At 38.8% G+C, this 26,681-nt stretch overlaps 1 protein-coding gene across 1 annotated transcript in view; it reads left to right on the forward strand.

The window, feature by feature from the left end:
* Nucleotides 1–4,293: 4,293 nt before the first annotated feature.
* Nucleotides 4,294–26,681, forward strand: part of fstl4 (follistatin-like 4) — a 213,864-nt gene continuing 191,476 nt past the window's right edge. The window contains exons 1-2 of the mRNA XM_063487535.1: nucleotides 4,294–4,540; nucleotides 19,285–19,444. Of these exons, the coding sequence (XP_063343605.1) occupies nucleotides 19,295–19,444 (150 nt within the window). The 5' untranslated portion in view covers nucleotides 4,294–4,540; nucleotides 19,285–19,294. The remainder of the gene's footprint in view (nucleotides 4,541–19,284; nucleotides 19,445–26,681) is intronic.

Genomic DNA, 26,681 nt, shown 5'->3' on the forward strand with positions numbered 1-26,681 from the left:
TCGGATTGTCCAGTTGCTAAAAACTGATAATACATGTATTTAGATAAGCAGGGATTACAGTTTAATGAGCAGTTGAATCTGATAGGCTGGTTGGTGCTATTAGTTAATTTTTACATTTTGAGTGATCGTGTGCTGCATGTAGCCTTATGTTGCTCCCAGTGATGGCATGGAAATGTTTCTTCACTAATGCAAAAATAATGACATTTGAAGGTGTGATGCGTTCATAGTGCAGATGTAAATAACGTTGCGGTACTTCAGTATGTAGCTAGCACTATGGAAAGCAGTGAGCATTAACAGATTCTTTTTTGTTTTTGTTTTTTGGTTGATTTTTTTAAAAGTTGGAGACCACTTCAAAAGCAACTTTTTAAATAGCTCAACAAATATAAGCAAACAAAAACTGTATCTGCACACAGTGCCACAATATGTGTGTTCTAACTAAATATACAGTTGCTGCTGAGAGAGTGAGAGAAGAAAATGTTAATATAGGACACAGAGATGGAGCAAGATGTAAGAAAAAGGTCAGGGGAGGCAGATGAGAGATTGTTTTCAAAGGTAAGGACTGTTCAGTATGTGATATTTGGCAAAGAGTAAATTTAAATCTTACTGTCCTAATTCATTTCAGAATTCTAAAATCAGATATGGGATTTGTACATGACGTGCTGTTTCATCAAATGTCTTTTAAAACAAACTGAAGCGTGCTAATTTTGTAGCACTTTTATATAGTTTAGTGCAGACATCAGTTTATATTTAAGGTGATGATTCAGTGAGCTCGGAGATGATCCTGGATGGCCTGCATTTCTCTCCCATGTTTCCTCACTTTTCCACCCTTTGGTAGAATGTCCGTTTCCCCGGCTTTTTCCTCCACCCATGTTTTACTGTATCTCATCAGCTCGTGGTATTTAAGGTGTGTTGTGCTACTCTCCGCCAAATCCTTGTCACCATTATGGTGGTAATTAGGTTTCTGTTCTTGTGTTTTCCATTCTGTAACCCTGATTTTCCATTTGCTATCCAGTTAATTGCCTGAAACCTGTCGGTTTCTGCTGTGCTCCTAGATTCCTGTTGTCTTGAGAAGCTTGACGGATACTTCCATTTACCCTTAACTTGGCCCTCCAGCCAGTTGCTGAATCAACAAAGAAAAGGACTTACCTGAAACACACCTGCCTGCCTCTATCTCTTTATATTTAAAATCTACATTTAAATGTATAAGTAGGTATGTTTTTTTAAAAAGTCTGTGTATTTTTACATTTAGAAATTGGAGGTCTCGTCTACTCTAAATGATCTTGACATGTGTTCAGTGTATGTGTACCAATTGCATCAGTACTGGCAGTGGTGGTGAGCTAGAGGAAAAGCACATAAAGAAGAGATATGGCTCTGTCTCCTGCTGTTTCTGTGTCTGTGGGAGCACCTGGGTGAGAGAGACCTTTTAGTGCTGACACATGCCTCAGTGCCTCTAAGGTTGAGGGGAGAAGATATTATGTTTCTGATGTATGACTACTAGTACAAACACTCCTGTCCTGAACAAACGATGACAGAGATAATGATGACTGCTGTAGCTGCTCAGTACCCACATGCGCGTCTGAAAGTTTGTCCAGACATGGGTGTAGCTGTGGGTAAAATGCAAATGATGTTCCATTTGTGATGCCACACACGGGCTCTATATGAGCCCCTCCAGGGTTAATTCATATTTGTACCATTTAGGTGTGATTGATTTGCTACTCAGGGTACGCTTACAGCAGCCTGAGATCGTCTCTGCAGTGCCCAGAGAGCTGTTGGTTTTATGAATAGATCTGGTGTGTATTTGTCAATAATATAGATCAAAACATTTCCACTTCAGTGGCCCAGAGATGGGTTAAGGAATGTGTGTATGTGTGTACTATATGTGTCTGTCTGTGTCCTCGTGTTTATCATAGAAATGAAGAAGAGGTCCTATATAAAAATGTGTAAACACGTTTTAAATACTTGGAAGTTTATTGTAGGGTCGTTCTTCAGCATTAGAAAGTAGGTGTTAGTGTTTGTCATGCAGTATTTGAAAAGCAAAATACTCAGAATAGTCTGCTCTACTCTTCATCACAGTGAAGACAGTATAGAGAGAGCAAGTTATATTTCAAAAATATTGAGGTTAGAGTCAGGCTGCTTTAGTGCTCTTGGGATCTCAGCTAAAGTTTACTAATTAGTTTAAAGAAAGGAAAATATGAAAACCAAAACTTTTACAGACTGAATGCAGTCAGGTAGTGTCTTAAAAGTTGAGGCTGTTCCAAAAGATAGAAACTACCCTAAAAACTGAGATATTCAGAAGCTGAAAAGCAACAAACAAGACATCAACATGAATCTGTAATTGTTAATCTTTCTCTTTTAAGTCTATGCATTATGTACATGATTGCTTTCACGGGATTGTGTTGTGTTGTGGATTGCGTGGATTTGAATCTGTATTCAGTTTATTTACATATGTAAGTTTTAAAATTTGAATTTATGTGGCCTGAGTAGGCTCTTTGGTGTGGCCTGACCAATAAATGTATAAAACTTGTGAATAGTTATAATAAGCGCATTTAAACGGCTACATTGAACACCCTCACAATCTGTTAACCAGCATCATCCATCCAAAAAGCAACCAGTATAACAACCAAAAATGGCATTCTTAGTAAACAACCACACACTTAAAGTATATAGCAATGTCTTATAGGGCAAATAGCTTTACCTTCTAAACCCAGAGCAACATCCTCCCAAAATATAATACAATATTAAGGCATTTGCATTTGATTATATTGCTTTTCTGAGAATTTTTGTTTTATGTTTTGCATCTAAAAAGTTGACTTCAGTGCTCTTTTTATTGCTGCACATGCTAGATACTGCTTCAACTGAGACTGCATCTCCATCTCTACTTGGCCCACATAACAGACTTCTCTCTATGTGCCTCCTTGCCAGTCTGTTTCCCGAATACCATATGAACATTAAAATACCCCTGAATAACACATGAATCCTTTTGTTTTCCACACATTTGTAAAACATAATTGATGAGATATGTTACCAAAGAGACACCAAAAAAGACAAAAAAATAAACACTTTTCAAATTATTTTGATTCATGACCATGAAAAAAGGCAGAAGGTACTTTAGGGTCATGCTGCCTATTGCGACACTGCCATTTTCCATCTTATCAGACATCATCTGTTACTGCAAGTTGGGATGCTATATGGACAATATCTGATAGAGTGAATTACAATTTTTCTTTCTTTCTTTTGGCACAGCAACTTGATGACTAAAGCGCCTTTCTTTACTTTCCCCCTATACCCGCTCTCCCCCTTTTCATTTCTTTCTCTTTGATTCTTATTTTTTTCCAGCCTTCTTTTTTTCGTTGTCTTGATAAATGTTACATTGAGCATTAATGTTTTAGTACCACATGCAATTTTGATGGTGGTGCCACCATTCTCATGTCTTTTTAGAATACAGTATGTAGGCCTAATTGTGCCATGCGCACTTTAATATTCTTCCATTTTATTCCATCCCAACAAGTCCTCCACTTACATGAAAATGGGTAAAGGGGACCATAGAGATGATGATTACCTTACTTACAAGTGTTTGTTATACTGTCAGCTATGGCTCCATAAGGCAGCTTTGCAAAAGATGACACTGACACTTAAGACAACATTTGATTTTTATCATGGTCTTCTATCAAGCACCAGCACCATTCCTATCATGTGTCACTGTACTTTGCTCCACAGTTCTTGAGCATTAAAAAAAAACAAAGTGCAAAGAAGTACAAGAATTTTGGTTGCTTGCATTTTTTTTCTTTGTAATTTTCAATGCCTGAGTTTACACCATAAATTTTAAACAAGATATATTTTTAGGTAGTATCTACTTAAGGGTCACCACGGATCAAAAAAGGTAACTGATTCAAGTCCTGTACTTTCATACAAATACAAAAAATCACGGGTATTATTGTACCTGTACACTATGTGAACTTCATAACGCTACCGACATCTTGCATCTAAGGTTGTTACCAACCCCTGGTTAAAAAAACAGTACGAATAAAAACTGAAAACAGTCTTTGAATATTTCACACGACGTTCTACTCTTTCTCCCCTGCAAGGTATGTGGTCCTCGCGAGTGTCTTAGCACGCACGCAAACACGCACACGCATGCACACATACACACACAGGTGTCGCTTTCCAGTGCGATGGATCTGCAGATGTAGCCTCACCGCATTTGGCGTGCAGCGGCTGACGTCAGGAGGAGAGCGGAGTGAGAGGAGTTGAAATAGGGGCAGAGCAAGAGCGTAGCGCTGAGAGGAAACCAGCCAGAGGAGCCGGAGGATGGCAAGCCGCTGCTGAGAGTTGGGACGCTCTACCCGTCGCTACTAACACAGCTGCTGCTACTATTACACTAGCCCATAATTAATTTGAACCCTTTAAACCCTGTCGAGAGGTGGAGAGGAGAGGAGTGGAACTAAGGAGCGCAGACTGGACGAGTCTCTGCGAGGAAATCTGTGGCATATTTGCACGAATTTCCTTTCTTTTATAATCCGTTTGCCTCGGAATACCACAGGTAAGGTGAAAGGTTTATGTACTAAGGCGGGGTGTGGGGTATCAACTCACTAAAAGGCGCATTTCTCTGCCGTTTCTTTCTTCTTTTTTACAAGTTTGGCTGTTTTGGGTGCGTGACACCGCTTTATCCGCACTATTTACATTAGGGTGAGTGTGAATGAACGGAAACTGTAAAGGGGATGGCAGTGGCGTGCTTTAATTTTGAATTAGTTACAGCTGAGGAGAAATGCATCAATAATACAGAGCTCTAGAATTTACAGCCGGGGAGATGTATGAGAGGTGCAGCTTTATAGCGCAGGGCGATGTCAGTGACAATCTGTGACAGTTTTTAACTACACTGCCTGCTATGTCGCCTTTTGTCTGGCGCAAAACGGCTTGTGATTAATCATTTCACATGACCACATGCCACCTTTGGTAACCTCACATAACCGTGCAGAGGCTCTACCTGCACGAAAATAACAGGGCAATGTTTGATAAATGGGTCCAGGAGGACTCCTTTGCCCGGATGCGCCAGGTTTGCTCAAGCAGCAGAGGGACTGAAATGATAACACTGTGAGACGCGCGCACACACCTCACATCGCTGGGCTCTATGGCACTGATTCTAGGTCCCAGAACCCCCCCCCCCCCCCCCCCCCAAACACACACACACACACTCCCCCTTCTTTCGTCGGCCAATTGCTTTCTTCAGGACGCTGGCAAGACTTTATCTATTAACAACCAGGGTCTTATGGAGCACGCAAAAACTCTTATATGAGTGAAAAGGGCACAGAATCCGAAACACGGCGAGCTTTTCTTGTCTGATTGCGTTAAATGAGCTGCTTCGGCGCACTCTCATGGGAAAATCCTATCAGTGTCACCAGAGAGTTGGCACGGTGGAAGCAAAGCCTCCGTGACGGCCAGCGGAGTGGGAAATGAGGATTGGTCGGCGCACACGCTGCCGTAGTATAGCGTATATTGCACCGGAGCTCTCCACGGTGCTGAAAATTCTCCGGCCACTTGCTTCCCTTCTCCGTTCCTTCCACTCGCTTTTTTATTTCTTTTCTTTTCCTTTCTTTTTTTTTTTTGCAGTCTCTTTTAGGATTTGTTGGATTCGCTCTCTACTTGGAACCAGATATGCAACCGACATCAAACGGGTGAATTATGCTCATTCATCACTGTGCTATGTGTACAAATAGGTTTAAAGTCCCAGCCTTTAATTCTTATGCCGGCAAACAACCCATAAAACTATAAACTGAGGCAGGTAGTCTCATACAGAAAGGCATGCAAATATATTGCTCAGAGCGACCGTCAGTCCCAACCCTCTGCTCCTAAATGAGAACATTAATAGCAATACTTCTTGCTAGATCTGTTTGCTCTAGAGGCTCCGATCTGAACTCGTAATTTACTGTTACACATATCGTTTAGATACAAACCTGTTCATTCTTTGCAGGGATACAAGCAAGCATGTCCCAATGCATACATGCTGACTCCGTGCAGACCTGCTAAAGCTGTAACGTATACCACCAAGAAGGCATGAGGACCAGGACGTAACCAGTACTTATCACGGTTATATTAGAACAGCAAGAGTTGGGGGATTAAGGGAGTTAGCTCCGAACTCTGTCAGCGCAATTCTGCAGCTCACCTTGAGGTCAAGTTGAGAAATAATGATGTAGCCAGAATAGTGGCGCAGTCGGGCACATTGTAGTTTGCAATCTGCTATGAAACTTATTAGCTGTCAAACAGAGAGCCATTACAGCGTGGTGTCCAGCAGATTATGGCTGCTTGTTGTTGTTGTTCAGAGACAGCTCGGATGACTCACGCAGTTACAGTACTGACACTGATGATACACTAGTATACATATGCACATGCACACACAGAATCTTCACTATAACGCTTATGTCTTTAGGGGCTTCCTGAGTGCTCTCCTGCTAACTGCCAGTACCAGCTTAAAGCAGAATGTGTGCATATATACACCTGCTATTATGCAGTGCATGGCAATAGAGGTCAACAATGGCAACAGAGCTCCAATCTATGGTTCTGTACCAAGAGCTTTCACACGCTTTTACTGGTGTTTTGTATTATATGGTATACAAGGTTTATCCATCCTCCAAGAGTGCATCACAAGCATACAAAATGTAAACTGTAGTCAGCGTCCCGACTCGAAGTTCACACGGCAGGGCTGGATTTGTAGTCATTTTTGTTGGTGCAGTTTCCAGCTTCCGAGCTTGATCGCGGAAAGAAAGAGTTCAGACAAATAGTTCATTTAGGGTATCCTTATCTCTTAATTTGGTTTGAAACCTCAGCTTTGTTACTCCAAATGACAAATTTTAAGCTGTGCTTAAAAAATTACTTTTGCAAATAGAAATCCAGCATATAAATGAGAAATTTTTGGGGTGTGTGGGATAGTATGCTGATTGGGGACTGTTAAAGGGAAAAAGTCAGTTGGCTTCTCAACAGATTTTGATTATTTAGGTGTGTACAACTGTCTCATAGCAGGCAGCAGCAGACCAAGTTATCAAACAAAAAGTAAAACTGTTTTTTTAAGTAACTGTGTTTTAAAATTGGACAGCATTTTGTAGATTTCATTGTTTAATTTGCTTTATTGATTGGTTGACTGATTAACTGATTCTCTGATTTATTTGCACCTTTTTTGCAGTGAGTAGTCATTTTAATTAACGGAGTCACTGCAGGCTCTAAACAATCCAGAGTTAAAGAGGCCTGGATGACATTTTTGTGCAACATTTAATTAGGGCAAATTAAATTTTCTTATCACTTATAATTTCCCAGTCGTGAACAGTGATGCTTGGCATCACATCACCTGAAACCCATGCAGAGTTCATCTAATCAGGAGCAGGATTTATTATCGCTACAAAGCAGTCCCCTCAGGTAAACCATGGCCACCTGGCTCCCTCGATTTCTTTACACTTTGAAACTTTGCTCTGCAAATTTCCCAGAGAAATGTAATGAGCCATGCTTCAAAACAAAGGTAAAGATGCATTATATATGGCGAGTTGCACTCTACTGGGTTGCTCCATCTGCAAAAACACTCACATTTGGATACTTCTGACAAGATTCAACTTTTGAAACTCTTTCTTGTGGGTCTAACCAGGGCACTCAAAGTCTCACAGAGAGCTTTAACTGATTAAAATGAGGTCTATGACAGTAAGAATTAATATGAATGACATTGAAACTGAGGTAGGGTTGTAACTTGGTCCATTAGATTCTCTACATTTTTATTTCACATTACTGTGGCCATTGACTCACCTGATAAGTCCCCTGTACTCCCCGTAGAGTGCAGGAAATGTGGGCAGCATGGTTCACTTGAAATTCCGATCACTAATGTTGAACTTCTAGAAATGACCTTTACTGCTGCATCCCATATGAACACAGCAGCTGAGCTGAGAGTATCAGCAGCGCAGCTCTGAGCAAATAGTGATTGCCGCCTCCTCTGCTTGAATTGAACTGACCAAAGAGTCAGAGGAGAGGAAGAAATGCATGGAGGGGTTACAAAAAGGTCACCTAGCATATGTTTTCTGCAGTGAATTTATTCAGCCATCTGCCTGTCCCTTTTATGAAGCCTCCCCACCACTGCCACTATTTAAAACTGTCATATTGTATTTATTTATTTATTTATTTTACTCAAAGTTGATTTGCCATATCACATTTCAAGAGTGATATGATTCAAGCTGTCTAGAAATTTTACTTCACTTACTGTAGTAGAGAACTCATTTACTGAATCATTCTGCGTGTCCAGTGGAGTCTGCAGTTTAGCATCATCAACATCATTAACGATTAGTTATAAATAATAAAACTGCAAAGGGTTCAACATATTGAATGAAGATGACTAGTACTACAACATGAGTTCTAGTAATTCTTCAATCAGCGATAATTACATACAGAAACCAAAGTGCCTCTAAAGTGCCATTCCTGCCACGGGATGTGCTTTTTTTCTGCTTCCAGTGTTTTCTGTCACCTGTTTTTCTCCCTCTTTGCTACTGCTGTATAATTAACAGATGCAGTCCTGTTAGCCCAGCAGACCACCCAGTTATGGCACTGCAGAGCCTCCTGATATCCTTTTTGCCCTTACAGCCATGTCATACATCCTGCAGGGATTTATGGATTTAACAAGTCTCCCTCTGTTTGTGTCTTTCAGACACACATGACAAGCAGGATGTGGGCTTTAACACCTAAGGGCTGTAGATCTGTTCACGGAAACTTGTCTAAGAAAAAAGCCAAAAGTCAATATTAGAAAAGCAAAGTGGGACAGGAAGAGAATAGTGTATGGCACCAAAGAAGGAGCCACTATTCATTCTCTTTCTCTCACCAGTGTCAAGATGGGTCTTATTACTACCTAACAGCCTGAAGCTCTGTCTCTTCTATAGAGAAAGAAAGTAGCAAAGAGAGAGCGTCAGACAATAATTAATTTGGAGGCAATGCAAGAGAAGCTGAGTTGATAAGGATATCTCGCGCTAAAGCACGACAACCTGTGCCGTACTCTCTCAGTGGTCCCTGTGCCTTTTCTGGTTGGCTGAAGCATTATTTTTCTGTCTGAGTGTGCATTTTAGCACAATCTGAAAAGGGACATGTGGTGCTGTTTCTCTGCAAAATGAATATATTAACTTTTCTATCACCGCTGCCATATGTTTTTGTTACGTGTTTTAATTGCTTTAATGGCGTCCTTATTGTTGCTCGTATTATTCGCTCTGCTGTTGGCTGTTTCCACGCTTGTGTTTGTGTCATCTTGTTTGTGCTTGGTGTTAGAGCTTTATTCAGCTTTGTTTGCCTTCAACAAATTGCTAAGTTTTTAACTTTTACCAGTTTTTAGATTTCACCTTTTATCACACAATCAATGGTTTATACAATCTCCCAAATCAAACAAGCAGCGCTACCTGCTACAGCCTGCAGCTGAAACATAATCAGGCACTCTTGTAAGAACATTGTTTAATAACACGTTGCAATAATAATTGTTGCAATAATAAGTTATTAATTAACTAAACTTTAATCATTTTTCACTGTGTCACACTCCTCCTTCTTTCTCTAAGGCAGTCCTGGAAAACTGGATAACAAAGTAGGATTTCCAAGTGACGCAGCTCAAACTATAAAAGCTTGCCCAGATAAATTGCTCAGTCGTTCTTGTTCTTTCCACCTGGCAGCAATTGTTTTCTTGACATTATTATTATTTTTGTTGCATTATGTCAAATAATGTCAGATTTTATTCCACTTGCCCTCTTTGTTGCATACCTTGAGCTAGTCAATTTGTCACAAATGGGGGGGCTTGTCTGGGATATTCAACCCCGTTGGTTAAGGTAGAGAGAAGTCATGGTTGGTCAGAGAGGCTGCAATAAAATGATACTTTCAATCAGTTTCAACTGATTCTTAGAAAGCTTGGTTTGGATTTAGCTGTATAACAGACCGTCCATGACCAGCAACCAAACGTTGGCATTTAAAAATTGTTAACAGTTCTAAGATGTTAAAGCAGACCCAAATGCCAGAATACAAAGCTGATAATAAAAATTTCTATACAAAAAGATACGACACTGCACCAATCAGCTGTGGTTAAGAGAGAGCTGAGCATAAAGGTGAAGCTGTTGATTTACTTGTCAATCTACATTCCTACCATCACCTGTGGTTCACGAACTCTGGGTGGTGACCGAGAGAATAAGGTCATGGATACAAGAGGTGGAAATAAGACACCTACTAGGTGAGGTATTTCTGGCATGCCCTACGGGGAGGAGGCCCTGGGGCAGACCCACAACTCACGAGAGAGATTACATCTCTCAGCTGGCCTGGGAATGACTCTGTGTCCCCCCGAATGAGCTGGAGGAGGTGGTCAGGGTGAGGGAGGTCAGGGTGAAGTCTGCTCAGCTTGCTGCCCGAACCCACATAAGTGGTAGAAAATGGATGGATGGAAGGAAAAAGATAAGTAACTGAAAAACTACAAGAACTACAAAAAAAGTACAAAGGCACCAATGGAGAAACACTGTTGGAACTACACTTGTGGAAAAAAAACTCAACATAAAAACTGGAGCAGAATACTGACCAGACTCAACCCAATACTAAAATAGCAAATAATCTTAGCAAGCAGTCAAACTCCATAAACACTAATCAGTAACGTAAAGATTCAAGATTGAAAGTGTTTATTGTCATGTGTCACAATAAAAAAGGCATTTCTCTGTGCAATGAAATTCTTTCTTTGCTGTCCACCCACAGATGCCGATTAATATATACAATAGAAATAGAACATATAAAATACAAATAGTTCAAATAAATAAATGAAGACAGAAATGGATACAAAATATGGAGGTGTGAAACAGAGATGTGTGCAAAAGAACTATAGCGTAATATGCTGGCTTAATATGCAGGATGACCTGATGTGCAAAAACAATATTATTACTGTTCAAAAATAGTTCAGCTGTTCAAGAGTCTGATGGCAGTGGGGAAGAAGGAGTTGTTGAGTCGAGATGTTCTGTTGTTTAAACCTCTAATGATCAGTGGGGTATACTACAAAGGAAGTTAAACAAAGCCAAGCTTTCTTTCCATTAGCTAGCTTGACAAAACCTAAAACATCCTAGTCCAGGGGTGTCCAACTCCAGGCCTCAAGGGCCGGTGTCCTGCAGGTTTTAGATGTTTCTTTGATCCAACATAAATGGCTAAATTACCTCCCCAACATGTCTTGGATTTCTCCAGAGGCCTGGTAATGAACTAATCATTTGATTCAAGTGTATTGACACAGGGTGATATCTAAAACCTGCAAAATAATCCCTATTAGTGCCACCTACTCCAATCAGAGACATTATCAGATGATTATAAAAATCTATAAAGAACAAGAGCTTAATGCTGCGGAAAATCATTAATCTTGGGATTTAGCACACTGTGGCAAAATAAGCATTTTAATTTGAGTTAATTATTTTAGCTCTCAGTGCACTCTTGGTGCCTGTTTTTTTTTTCTAGCGTGACAGCCACACAAACTTTAAAATGGATACAAAGAACATTAAATGTTACAGTCTAATAGTCTTAAAAAACATGGAACTCACTTTAGTTTGTCAGCAGATCAAAGTCAAATTAATTTTATTGATTCAATGGGTTTTCTTGGTCTGTATTTTGTGTTCTAGTAGCTGCAATTTCATCAGTGTGAAAGTGACTTAGCAGCAGATTAGAATCAAATACAAAGACATTTGTGGATCTTATGCATCACCAGCTGAATATATGTAAATTCCAGTGAAATCGCAATGCACAGTTTGCTCTGTTGCAACTTAATTAATTGGTAACTGGTATTATTGGTAAGTTATGGGTCAATAGTTTGCACATAAAAACAGTGTATTTGCCCTGCAGATAATCTGTATTGCACTTAAACCATGCTGCAAATACAGATAATTAGTAAAAAAAAAAAAAAAAAGAAAAGAAAAGAAAAGAAAAAGAAATATGGTGCTTCCAGTCAATTTCAGTCAAATCCCTGAACATAACCTGCTCTTGTCCAGGTTATGTGTTCAGCGTATGTTATCATAGTGATTTATTCTGGTAAAATGGAAAACTAATTGTAAAACAACAACAACAAAAAATTGTTTAAGTAATAACACTCAAAAATAGTACAAGAAATCAAACCGACTGTTACAAAACTATTGAAAAATCAACACTTTCAACACAAACCCAAACAGAAACCCAAACGGAAGAATTTATCACTAACAATCTTACACTCAGATACAGAAAAACCTGGGATTACAACCATTTGAGCCAATGTAAGTGTAAATAAAAAATATTAATGGATTTTAAAGAGTGGAAGAGTTCAAAGCTGGCAGCATATTTTATAAAGATTTAAATGAGATCAAATTGAGGCAGTTTGATACAGCTGTAAATTTAGCAATATGGGCTTGTGACAGAGCCAAAACCTATGGGCCAGCTGTAAGCAGGGAACACCATAATTGCTAAAATAAGCTGAATATTATCAAACAAATAAAAGATTAAATGTTCAAATGTTCCTTTTAGTCCTCCAACTGCTACACTATTAATTAGACCCTTTCTTTCTTAATTAGTTTCACCTTGACTACTGGAGAAGAATTCGTTTTAATTGTGAATCATCTGAGCGGATACGACCTGTCAGCTTTTATCTGGTGTGCTGACAACCTCCCATCTTCCTTCCAAAGGGTAGTGTTTCTAACATATTTACATCACAGTCAGTGACTAACCTTACTTTGCATGGCTAGGCTTCTGTATGAATCCATTTTGGGAAACACCACTCAGAGCACTCTGACAGTTATCATACTTCTCATCATCATAAAAAAAGGTGGGGGTGGGGGAGCCTGAAAGTAAGTGTCCCCTGTTCATCTGGAGTGTCTGAAAGATAACTAAGGTTAGAGCGTGTGTGATCCCGATGCATGGCTGCCTGACAGATTGACACATCTGGTCTCTTCAGAATCTTTTCCAACCGCACAGGAACAAGAATGAAATCTTGACGAGTGAGTCATGTAAACATTTTGGGCAAAGGCGAGTCTCTTGGTAGCTCTATTTCATGCTACATAGACATCTTTCTGAAGAATGGGTTGTTTGAAACCTGAGTGCAGGCAGACAGGCCGGCAGACGCAGGATGATAGCAGAGATTTCACTGAAGAGGAGCTTCAGAGTGAGGCAGCACTCAGAGCATCAGCCTGTAGAGAGGTTTGTTCCAAAATGGGGCATGCATCATGTGGGGGGAAAAATGATTTGTGCTTTCATAACATGATTGACAGGCGATCTTTTTTTTAACATTCTACTTTTGGAGGATAGGCTAGTAGGTTAACCAATATAACTATTTTCATTAATAATTTCTAAAACTGTATAAATAGAATATCTGAAAATTAAAGCTGTTTAGTATCACATGAAACACAAAGAAAGCCAATCCTTCGTATGCAACACATTTTACATGAGGGTGGTGAACTACAGTTTCAGCATGTGCTGTTCAGCATTCGCAGATGTTACTTTTTGTGTCCCTCCCACCCTTTCTTTGTAATCTTTTTTAAATACTCAGCAACTTGCAGGGAAGACTCACGCTGAGTGGGGAATGATTGTCGTTCTGGAACTGCATGTGTCATTTGTAACTGTGACAGCAGACCTACCTGGAGTGGTGCAGAGCTGGGACTCAGAGCAGGAAGGAGAGCTCAGTCTGATCACTTGAATTTGTCTCAGAGCTCAGCTAGGGGCCTTTCCCTGCTGCCATTACAAAGAGCACCAGAGAGACTGCAGGGCTGCATACAATGCTCATTTACATGCCAGTTCTGAATTTGGCTGTGACTTGGTCTCCTGACAAACATGCCACTTAAGTCATGCTAATTTAGTCAGATTCTAGGGGCATAATAAACCTTTAGCATTGTAAATTTAATTGTACTGAGTAAAAAAAATAGTTTTAAGTTATATCTGTCAATCAGTTTAAATGTCACGGTGACTTGCTTTCCCGTCATAATGACTAAAGTGGGTTTTGTTACTGCAGCTCATGGAGCAGATCTTTCTGGGAGGATGGTGCTATTGTAGAATATTATAGATCCAAAATCACAAACTCATTGATTGTGCTCAGCAAGTCAGGAGTGTTTGAACGTTAAAATGTGATCAGTTACAGCTGCTGTAGATGACCGAACAATAAAGCCAGCGTTATGAAGATGGTTTCATGTTAGCTACTCTCATTTTTGTCAATACACATATTTTTTTTATAGTTTACAATGTCAGATGGATAGGAGTGAATTTGATTTTACTGGCTAAGTGGGTAGGAACATACAGCCAATGTGACTGGTTGCCAATATTCGTGCTCAACATTCTTAGTGGGAGTAAAATTAAACATAGTAAAGCACATTGAAGTATGAACTGCTGTTAAACAACAATTTTCAAAAATCTAGTAAGAATGAACCACATCTTATTCTTATATACATTTCTTTTTCTGTCAACACAGATAACTATGATGAGTTTAACTGACTGAATTATTACTTTTTTCTTTGTCTGGCCAAATTCCAAATACATCATCATCATCATTTATTTATATAGCACTTTAAAAACACACCTGGTAGACCAAAGTGCTGTACAATACAAATATGCATATAGTAATAAGATAGCAGAAACCAGATATAGCAATAAAATTAATAAAAAAAAAATAGGGTTATGATGCATTTAGTCAATAGATAATTTGATCCACCAAAAAAAGCTATAAATGACACAAAAGAAACAAGATGCATGATTCAGAACCAGTCTGATGGAACATTATGCTCTCAAAGATTTATACACGATATTGCCGAAACATATCACCATTAGCCCCAGCCTGACAGTTTAGTTGTGCTCTTAGAAGCACGGGGCAATTTGTTTTTGTATTTTCTTACACAGAGACAGAGAGAGAAGTGCTTTTCTGTTATATTTTTAGAAGACTAAAAAACAGTCATTTTGCAACAAAATTTGGACCCAGCTCAAGATCAAAGTTATAATCTTTTGGTGTCTGTTCTTGACAAGAGAACAGCTTTAAGATAACTTAAGTGTTTATATTCAAATAAATAGACATCATCTCTCAACATCACTGAAAGAAAAACTGCTGGGTGTAGATCCTTCTTGACCTGCACCAGTGTCCGATATAAGTAGAGTGAGTTCAAAAATCAAAAGTTTAATATTTTTTATGTATGTTTTTTATCATTTACATGAGATTTTACAGTCTTTAAGTTGTTGAAAAAGTGAGTTCCGAGCTTGAAGTGTTGTATTTAGTCACTTGCAAAATTGTAGTAAAACCTACTGAACAAGACTAAAATATTATTCTGTTATGACTGATTTTATGGCATGGCATTTCATCACTGATTCACGGTCTTCATGACCCTGGAGTACTAAGCCTTTCATACTGTAAGCTTGTGTTTGGGTGTCCACACATACATTAAAAAAAATCTTTGCTGCCTCTCAAACATTTTAAAGCTTTGGGTGAAAATAAATATTTGCCCTTAAAATTTGAGTTCCTGACTTGTTGAACTGGCTACACCTTAAAGGCACATAAGCTGGTGCTTTTCTCCTAATGTCTCATTTCAAACTGTGGTAGCTGGCAGCTGGGCCTTTACTACACGAAAGTCATATACTTACAAGTAATATACTTTACTTATGTTTAAATGTGCATTCCTTTTAGCTTCATAAACTTTATTAAACTAAATGCATTATAGTAGCATCACGAAGAAGGCATTAACTACTGGACCACAGGTGTTGTTGATAAAGAGTGGAACCAAGAAGCAATCAGATAATTATGTTTTCATGATTTCATGAAAGAATAGGTCTTACTTTCTAAAGCAAGTAAGTAAAGTAAGAGACCCACTTGTTTGTAGACTTGATCTTGACTGTGATGAAAAAGATTATTATTAAATGTCCAGAAAGTAAAGCAGTTTTAATTGTAGCAACAGGTAGGTCTGCGAGACTCTTTGTGCTATAAACAATATCCCTCTGTCACATAAGTTTTGGAAATCCACAAAAGGAAACGGGAACAATGAGATGGGGAAACACTGTAGCTGAGATGTGAATAGATGCATTTAACTTTCAGCACCTTAGGTCTGCTTTTGTTGCAAGTCCCTCAGTAAACCAGTCTGATCTGTGCAAAGCTGCCAAAGGCTGCAGCGACTCTAAAGAATGTGTTCCTCTAAGCTTTTTAATATTCTGGTCAAATAATAGCTTCCGCATAGAGTTTCTCCCTCCTGATGAATTTCAAAATGGACCATTCAGTCCATGAGACCGGGGCTCTGTTTGCATTTGTGTGTATGTGCCCGTGTGTGCTCATGTATGAATGTGTGTAGCTGTGTGTGGGCCAATGCCAGGGGGAAAGGCAGCACATTAAGACAGTGACTGGCAGATCTCATTTGGTGTTTAATTTCACAAGGGTGAGCTCTCATCCATGTGGGCCCATTAGCCCCCGGCTAGCTAGCTGAATAATGTTGATGGTCCCTTCATGAGTTGTTTACACTGACAGAACTCGTGTGATTTTGTGTCTATGAGGCAGTGAAAAGTAACTGAGTATCTTTACTCAACTGTCACATAAGAAACTGCGGCAAAGTAATCACAAAACCCCAACATTTGCAACATATTTCACAATGTATAAATTCTTCAAGCTCCAGCCATTGAAAGCGATAATGAAATAAACAACATATTGTTGTTATGTGGCAAATTAAATATATCATGATGTTCTGGTGGTTTTAGTGTTTTATTGAAGTTATGCAGGTTTTCTTCTTGCTGTTATATATTGGTAGTTACATGTCTTGTGTGTCTTAGTCGGTTTTACTACCTGTCTTTGTCTTGTTTCAGTGGTTGCTTCCACCTGTTTGACATTACCTCCTCATGTGTCTCCCATGTCAGTTGCTGTTGTGTCAACTGACTCTCCTTCTTTGAGCTTATTTGTGTTCTCCCAGTTGTTCTGAGAGTATTTGGTGTCTTCATAATCTTCTTTTACATTCTTTTTATTTTGCCTCATCACTGTTGGACTCTTGCTTTGGTTCCTGCTTTCCTTTTGCTGTGCATTCTGTAAGTCCCAGTAAATTCTCATTTTTACATTTTCTTACTGCATGTCTACAGTCTGTTTAAAAAAATTATATCTATTTTTGCAATACATTAGAGTAAGTTATTTTTGAATAAACTGTGTTGTTACTTAAGTGCACTTTGCAAGTAAATTTCCTTAAAGCTCTGTTAATCAATTTTTATATTATCAAGGGATCAAATGAATGTGAAAAGCGTAACCCATAGCGACAATGCCAAGCCCTGGAAGATTAATTGTCTGATGTTACAGGTCCTGTAATTCTGCAGACCCATTTTATCAGTGTGTTATTTTTTTCCTCATAACCTTCCTTTCATTAACTTATTTAAAGACACAAGTCACTCTTATTAGTGCAAAGAAAACCTGCCGGTATCAAGCTAAGGTGACAAACATGAACATGAACATAGCTGACGAACCCATTATAGCACACCCCTCTTATCAGTTTCATTATATATCATTCATTAACTGTTTTGTGTACACTTTGTTTTGCTGCTTGCAAATAGTAAAAAAAAGCAAAGAAAAAAATTAAATGGCCATAAAATTATTACTTTAAAAAGTAAACGTTAGCTTCGATAAACTTTCAGCCACCATCTCCAGGGCATAACAGGTCAAGGTGAATCACGACTCTCTTCTAAAATTCTGCATTCAAGTCGAGCACCACTGCAGACATTTGACATCATAAACTATTGTACTGCTTGAGATGCATCATGGGTTTTTGTGCCCTTGTTGCAGTTCAACTGCAAACTTTATGGCCCCCTAAGGGAAATTTGTTTTCACGCTGGTTCAGCAGTAAAACATACACTAAAGCCATATTCTAAAGCACAAGTACACAATAAAAACAATAAACCTATTACCTAAAAGCACAATTACACATGTAACAAACTGCCAGGTCGCACAGTGGAACTATAAAGACACACATTAGCTGATAAGATCTGATGAGAAGTCAACATTTCCCCTCAGGGCAAATGCTACAGGAGGCTGGCACAATACTAAAAACATCAGTGCAGTGCAAGATCAACTCAGTACAATATCTTTGCAATAAATACTTATTGATGAGATAAAAAAGCAGACAGAAAGTCTTTATAAAGCCTGTATTATATTTTATTGTGACTGTCTTGACGAATAGTGTTGTTTATTGAGTCTGGGGTTCACTTTAAGCCAGTTGCTATAATATTTTCTCCTCATCTGTAGAATACTGAGCGATTTCATTTCACCTGAAATGCTCTTTAGTTCACTTACTTTTGCAATCAGGGCTGAAGAAGAGGCATAATTTCAAACATAGTTAAGTGTTTAAATTATTCAATTCAAATTCTTGTCATTTTTAAATGATTAACCAAAGGAACTACTCATTATTTGAAAGAAATTTGAGGCCGTTATGTTTGAATTTTTCAGTACCCGTATGTGAGTGTGCGCATGTCACAGCAGTGAAACCGATCTTCTGAAATTATATTTTAAGCTCCCACACCACTCCACCATTTCTTACTTCAGAGGGTTTTCTCTTTGTTGACATCAAAAGATTTTTTTATGTACTTTGTAATACACATAATTATTCCCATCAGTGTGGTCTTTGATGTGTACATAGCAGCATTATGCTGTGTGATGTGTGTGCGTGCATGGTGAGTATAATACTTGTTCCACTTGGTCTGTGAGCATACATTAACATAATTTCAGGTATTTGTCTCTGCATGTACTAAATCTATTAAAATTCAGACATCTGTAAACATTTTGGAAGCACTGCAATATCAGATAAACATTCAATAAAGACAGAGTTATTAAAATAAAAAGTAAGAATTAGGGCTCACATATTTTTTTTCTGTCTTTGTGCTTTTTGCACAAAGAGAGGAAGGCTACATAATTGGTACCGTGAGTTCAGCTCATGTGTCTTTATCTCCTCCGGGGCAAACACACCGATATATTATCAAGTAAATAAAGTAATCAAAAATTATTTGCATACAAATTGGATTATGACAGATTAAAATCACAGGTAAGGTGTGAAGATTTGCAGTCAAAGCTACATAATAAACAGCACAGTTTTGACATTGTTTATTTATTCACGCTGATTAAAGAACATGTTAAGGAGGTTATGTCTCATTTTCACAGTTTTCAGCTGCATACTAGACATGTCAACTGTCACATTCCTGATAAATACAGACACTTGTTAAGAGAACTATAAAACTGTGCTGTACTTATTTCTGGTAACTGCAGTTTGCAGAACAACAGAAAGAGTAAGAACTAAGTGTGCATTGTACTTTTGCTTTTCCACACAGAGAAACACTCATGGGCAGCATGGGTGTTTGGGCTGTGGCTGTGGCCGCTCTGCTGGGGACCTCGGGGTGCTGGCTTGCTGAAGGGCACAAGAGCAGCAGGCGAAGCAGCGGGGATACAGTCAGCGTGTCACATACCTCCTCCCAGGAACCTCGCGCCATGGTAAATATCCTGTGCATTCTGCACGCACATACACATCAACGCACTAACGTACTGTACTGCGTCCCACTGAGGCCATTACCTTCACTGTCTGTCAAGCTAGAAAAACACTTGCAGTGATGAACAGTGAATCAATCGTATCAACCTTAAATCAAATCAAGGTTGTAAAGAAAAATGAAGCGAGCCAAACAGTCGAATGATTAAAAAAAAAGCATGTTTGTTGTAAATCTGAACACATTTTAAATCCTGTAAAACTTTTATTTTATTGTCACTTTCTATCTCCTGTACTATGACTTGCTGATGTGGTTAACTCATTATATACATATCACTCTACAGATAAGTATAAGAGCATAAAGGACTGATGTATGTGCATAGGATGACCATGGATGACCTTATTTTATGTGCACTTATCTACACTGCTGCTATACATCTATATAATCTAGATTTCAGGTTTTTATTGATTAAAATGAATGAGTATACTCAAAGGTAGAGGAAGCTATTGACAATATGTAGGCCTGATAACAACCGATAAAAGCCATTAATGGAATGTTAACATCCAAACTGTGAGAATCTGTTCTTTGCTGCACAGTTACTATAACAGTTAGTGGTACACTAACCACCATCCTACACCTGCCTGCCATTTTCTGTCTATTTAAACCTAGCAATTGTTCATCTAGCCATTTACAACAAATTGGAGATAACTGCTTTAACACCCATGGGCAAGCACTTGAATGAGGTCACTTGGTTGTATCTATCAGGGTTGGTTGCAAAAGAATCATGAGTTAAAAAGGAAAAAAGACACCCTTCAGAAAACTGTCTCCTGCCAGGAAGAATGATCCCTTCGATTGATTTGTTTTTTAGATAATGGAAACATGAAGCCCAAATAGGTTGTCAAAAAGACCTATGCACAGGCAGACAGATGGCCACCACACAGCCCTGTAGACATCCTGGTTCTTTTCAAAATGAAGGATGTACACCCCCTGGTCTGTAAATCTCACTCACTTCGGGCTATGCCAAGTTGGCACTTTGCTGTGGAATGCCATTTTGCCATGAGGTTCTGTCTCCCAACATCACTTGATGCAAAAAACAAATTCCCAGGCACAGAATCCATCTATCTGGCCAGAACTGGAGCTTAAAATGCTGTCCACTGATGCCAGAATTGAGAGTTGACCGTGAGGTGAATCATGGAAATCATTGATTTCACATTATGGAAGTCTGCATTCTCAAAGCCTCTGGGAAAGAATAAACTGTGTCAGATTTTCACCATAACTCAAATGCCCCCAAAATAATGTAACACTTGCAATAAAGAAGGAGAAGTATGTTTGCTTTGCACCTGATCAACAAAATAATATAAACTAAAACCTTCAGATTAAGCCTTTTGATTTTTGACTCATTGTCAACTTCCTGGATCCTTACATAATAACCAAAAGACTGTGCTGACATGTCCATGCCAGGGTCATAGCAGCTTTGGGACATTTACAGTATATTAGCTGTCACAAATGTGTAAGCATATGGAACTTGAGGCTTCTGCAGGTTTCCTTGGGGAACTTTTCCCTGCCATCAAAACATGCTTGGTTAACTCTCCTGTCATTATGCCCAGATGTAATCCAGTGATAGCCACTGACTGGAGTTGGTCTCCAGGTACTGAACAACAGCTGCCCAATGCTTCTAATATTTGCAATGGTTTAAATGAGGAGAATGAGTTTGTCTGTCAGGATCTGACAGACAAACACTACCATGGTTAAAAAAAAAAACAAAAAAAAAAACATGTTAGTCTAACTTGTCCATATACGGGCTCAGATCTGAGGTACTATAGAACAGTTTGACTTTGCAAGCACATTATGTACTGTATATGTTATTTATTATTATAAATAGACTTAAATGTGCTGTTTGTGGGTGAATGTTGCCTTTATTTTGCAGTGTGGCTGAGGCTACATCAGTCTTGGTTCTGGATTCTTGTGTTACTACATACTGAAAGACAACACTCACCAACATGCAAGAATTTTGTAAGCGCAATACATAACAGGACGGTTATGATTTGGTTTGGGACTGGCCTCTGTATAAAGACCATAACTGTTAAGTGATTTTACAGCTACCACAGAGAAAGAGAACCGTGCTCACTGGATTAAGGTTTAGGAGTAAGAAGGTTAGGCTTTGTATGAACAGGGGAAAGGCTGCAGGAAAAAGCGAAACAAAGAGAATGAAAATACTCCTCTGCTCACAATGTCAGATTCTCTTTTTGGGTTTTAATTTCCAGTTTTCATTTACATTTTGATGATGAATTGAACCCGTAGAGCTTTACTTTTTGTTTTGTTGCAGTCCCCAGAGGGTTAGCTCACATTCTGCTCAGGCTGGTTCCTCATAATTTGTACTCAAAGCTGAAGAAAACCTTTCAGGCAGGCACAACATATGCAATGCTTGCCTTTATATGAAGCAATAATAGTATTCTCTACTACAATTACAGTGGTAGGGGATACTGAATTAGCTCGTGAAGCTCAGCACAACCATCTGGTAAAGAACATCAGTCAGTTTGAATGTGTCTGCCTTCTTTAAGACAGATGTCTAACTTGGAAGTCCATCAAAAAGCATAGTTTCAGTTTCAGCTTTTTGAGGTTGTTTCCAGTTTCTTCAATTGAAGTGTGCAGCTGCAAATAATTGGATAAAAAAGCAAATGCTTGCAACTATTAAAATAATTTAGGTCTAAAACTGTGCAATCTAGGTATTGATTGTGTTGGAGCCTATCTGGCCTGCCGTAGCATAGCATGAGAAAAAGTGATTACTTGTTACATATGTACAATAAAAATTAGTTTCAATATATATCAGTCTACATATACTACAGTCAAATAGGATAAACCACAAGAAATTTATGTTCCACTCTCTAAATCAGCAGCTACATTTAAAGATCACTTATGTTAGTTACATGCACTCAGCACCAGTTGCATTTTCAGCATTGATTTATCGGTTTTAGTTTGGAGGTTATTTGTGAAAGAAATTGTGGTATAAGGCAGTGGCAAATCAATTACTGCACCTATTCTCGTGCACCTTCTTTAAGGACTTGATTAGCAACCCTTGATTAGCATATTGATTAATGAGTCCTCCCCATAGGGTTTTTCTTGATATATAAAGAAAATCCAACTTCTAGGAAAGCAGTTGTTTATAATTACTACTTGAAGCTTGGGGAAATCGTAATAAATGGAAGGGTTGAGAGAGTCGGTCTTGCCAGTGAGTATTGCATGAACATAAAGCTGCTCTATCTCCATCTGATACTGAGACATGTTGGAATTTGTCAGGCTTTTTTTTCCATTTGAAAATAATCAAAGTTATACCTGTGAACGTATCACCGCTTGTATTGCCAGAGTCTGATTCTTTTTTCCTTTTTCCTTTGGCTGCACTTCATTAAGCCCGTTAAGTGGCTTGTTGCTGCACTGATGAATTGCTGTTAGATAAGACAAGTCTCTTCTTTCCAAGCAACAAACATCAGGGATCATCTATTGAATGTGGATAGATGAACTCTTGTAGGAGAACAGACAGCGATTCAGCTCTCCTTTCCTGCTCCTCTCCTGGTTCTCTTTGTGTCCTCAGGCAGTATCATTGAAACGTCTTCTCATCAAACTATCTCTGTCTCTGTATATTGAAACCACAATGCTGAGCTAGTCTTCAGTAATCACATTCCAGCAAAAAGTTTTGCTGTTGTTTAAAATTAGGAGTTTGAGAGAGATGTGCAGAATGAAAGTGGGCACATTTGTGAAAGGTGCCTGGATAGCAACACATTTAAGAGATTGAGGAGAAAGCATATTCAAGTAGACTTCATAACGGGCACTGCTTGGCTTGAATTGCCCTGTTGTTCAAATTGCATTCCCACAAAATGTCAGTTTCTGTGGCGGCAGTGTCAGGTTCTTGTTTCGTGTGGGTGTTTAAATGGCATCCAAGGTGGAAGCATGTTGCATTCGGAGATGTGTTTGCACAGGCGAAATCCTTCTTATTGAGTTTGTACACTTAAACTTTGCAACAAAAAGTTCTGAGAAATGCAAATATGAAGCCAACTGTGATACCAATACCATAATATTAGAAGCACAGTTTTTATTTTCAATCTGCTCACAGTGTCATGACTGCTCATTTAGTACGTAAAGCTATTGCACAGGTAAAAATCCAGCCAGGTGATGCTTTATTTATTCATGTTTGTCAGAGACTCAACACGCACCCTATTTACTGTAATGTAAATTCAATTCAATTTTATTTATTCAGGTCGAAATCACAACATCGGTTTCCTCTAGGTGAATTATACTGTAAAGAGAATAATACAGAGAAAGCAGAGAAACACCAATAATCAGATGACCCCCTATGAGTAAACGCTTTGGCGACAATAGGAAGGAAAAAATGCCTTTTAACAAGAAGAATGTCCTCCAAGTTTAAATGAGCTTATTTCTGTGTAGCAGAAAGCTGCTGTTCAAAGCATATTAAACATTCTTTAACATCGCTGGAAAGCAGTTTGTGGAGAAAAGACTGTGTAATTGTGAAAGTGACCGGTGTTATTATTCTTTTTCTAAGTAAACTAGTGCTAGTTTTGTTTTCTTTCCTTAATGAAGAAATCTGTCGCACATTAAAAGTTTCTGGCCTTTGTGAACAAAGGAGTTGTGTAACATAAAGAAATAAACTTAATCAGTCTTTCTGCACACATACAGCATTTGTTGTTAGAATAATACCCCCTGCTTTTTATTCCTATGGTAGGTTACAATATAAGGTAAGAAGTACTTGAGCTTATATTTTCTCTCACATCAATGCAGCTTGCGTGCTCTCTTTTCCATGGATATGACTTGCTGCTTGGAGGTAGAGATATTAAATCCTCCTCCACCCTCTTCAGATTGTAACAGTGATATTTATCATACAGCCATCATTACTGAACTCTTTTCTCCAGAAAAATGATACTTGTAAAATAATTTGTGTGGCAGTTGCATACTCTGACTCTTTTCTTTCGGGCACTTGGAATTGGTTGAAATTATTTTCTCCAATGGCTAGCATTTATTTAACTAACTGTTTGAGTTCATCACCTGTGAAAACTGCTTTTCTTGGTTATTTGGCTGAGTTTCTCCCTTGGTTTTTCTGCAGTAAACATTTTAGAGGATGCTGCGAACGTGTTACAGAATCCTTTCCTTCATAACAGCACAATGCGTTGCTTTTATGAACTTTATCAAGTTACATGGGACTAGCCTAATGAAACATTTTTAGGGGAATGTTGTCTCAAAAGTATCTATAAACTGACCTGGAAGCATATGACAGCAAAGAACTGCTAATTCAAGACTCTACGTGGAATACTCTTAATAATCCCATACTCTAATATTGTCTTATATATGAAAATATTATTTATAGTACAATCTTATATAATGCCAGAGACATCTGCGCTGTATGCCATAGGGAATGCAAGTCAAGCAAACAGCCTCAGGCTCGAGATGCTGAAATGTGTTGAATCCTCTGTCTCCCCTATTGTGTGTGTCTTGTGGCATTTTCATAGTCTTATCACATAATCTGCAGGAGTTTCCAGTAAAAATACAGCCATCTAATCAGCCTCTATAACCAAAGGAAATATGGCAGAGAAAAGCATCAGATCCTCCCTAATTGAAACCCAGTGGGTTTGCCCTATTTGCTCAAATGAAATTCTGGTGGTAGTTATTTACATTTCTCCACCCACTAAAAGCAACACTGCAGCACTCACTATTTATGGCTTTTACTTGGTTTTTACTTTGCACGATCAAATCACAGTACACGTCATTATCACTAAATTAATTTCCCCTGAAGCTGAATATATAAAATATGGTGGCAAGCAAGAAGAACCCCGGTGCACCACTGTAACAAGCGGACAGTATTTTTAGAAAGAAAGACGTAGCCTTTCTTTCACCTCTATGCTTGGTTTGATTCGCTAATCAATTGATCAAACAGCAGCACTCGAGATGATGGAAGGCGGTGCTGATGAGCACACTCAATTTTATCCTGCCATGATGAGGAAGCACGTCTGCAATTAAGATGGACAGATGGCAGAGGGAGGGAAGAGAGAGGGATAGAGATGTAGAGACAAAGGCAGAGGCAATGACAGGAGCTACTAAAACTGCTGCGTTTCTCATGAGGCTCTCGGTCTCCTGGGAAGCCAAGAAGGCCTCGCAGTTGCACACAAGTTTTATCACTGAGCCTCATTACCAGTGACATCCACACTGAGGGACGAGAATGCAAAATGTCACAACAATTCAATTGCTGCCTCATATTGGCTTCTTCAGAAGTGGTTTTTGCATTGGAAGACGTGTTTCCGCTCTATTTTTAAAGCAGCGTGTCGATCTTTTTTTGTTTTACCCACGTACGTGAAATTGCATCTCGAGCCGAGGTACAATTCATGCACCTTGCGCTGTAAACACCAGCGATCGGTTATTAACAAGCACGAAGCGCACACTATAATGCTGACAACTAAAAACACGCCCATAATTTGCACGTACGGGTCAGCTCGATTGCATCTAAAAGCAAAATTTGAAAAAAAGTATGTTGTTTTTGAGCTCGACCATTTCACACGCCAGATGGTTTCCATTTATGCCATCATTAATTCATGGTTACCCGCTTTTCTTTTTACTTTTCATATTTCTGTCCTCATTTGTGTTGCATGGCACCTAATGCTTTCATTGCTTTTGACATCCGTTTAAATATTAGGCCATAATATTGTCACAGATGTTCTTTTCTACCACTGCCATTGCTCAGTTATGCTACAGGATAATTTTCCTCTCCTCCAACATGTTCAGCACCTGGTTTGTTTAACTTTGAAATTTGATTTTTATGAACCTCACAGCTGAACATAATTGCTCCTAATTTCATCATCCAAACGCTAGTTTAGCATATTTGGAATGCCATGAATGAAGGTGATGTGACTAACTTAAAAGTGCATCTAAATATCAGATTCACTGATAGAACTGGGAAATAAATCACAGTTTATCCTGCTGGTATCGACTGTTCAACATCCGGATAAACATTCCACTACAATATGGTGACACCTGCCTTGTAACAGCCTGCTGGCAAGTCTGTTTCCAATTAGGGTGATTAAATTGACTCTGGGACCCGGTTTTGTAAAAGTCCTCTCCTCTTTCTGTTGTCATCCTTCAAGCATTTTCTCTCATTCCCACTCTGACTCTCCTTTCATTCTCTTTCCATCTGTTCACCTTTGTTTTCTGCCCTCATCTTTCTCTTAGCCTAGAAAAGAAGAGAAGGC

This window comes from Pelmatolapia mariae, linkage group LG10_11, assembly GCF_036321145.2.
Source record: "Pelmatolapia mariae isolate MD_Pm_ZW linkage group LG10_11, Pm_UMD_F_2, whole genome shotgun sequence".
In the NCBI taxonomy this organism is placed as follows: Eukaryota; Metazoa; Chordata; class Actinopteri; order Cichliformes; family Cichlidae; genus Pelmatolapia; species Pelmatolapia mariae.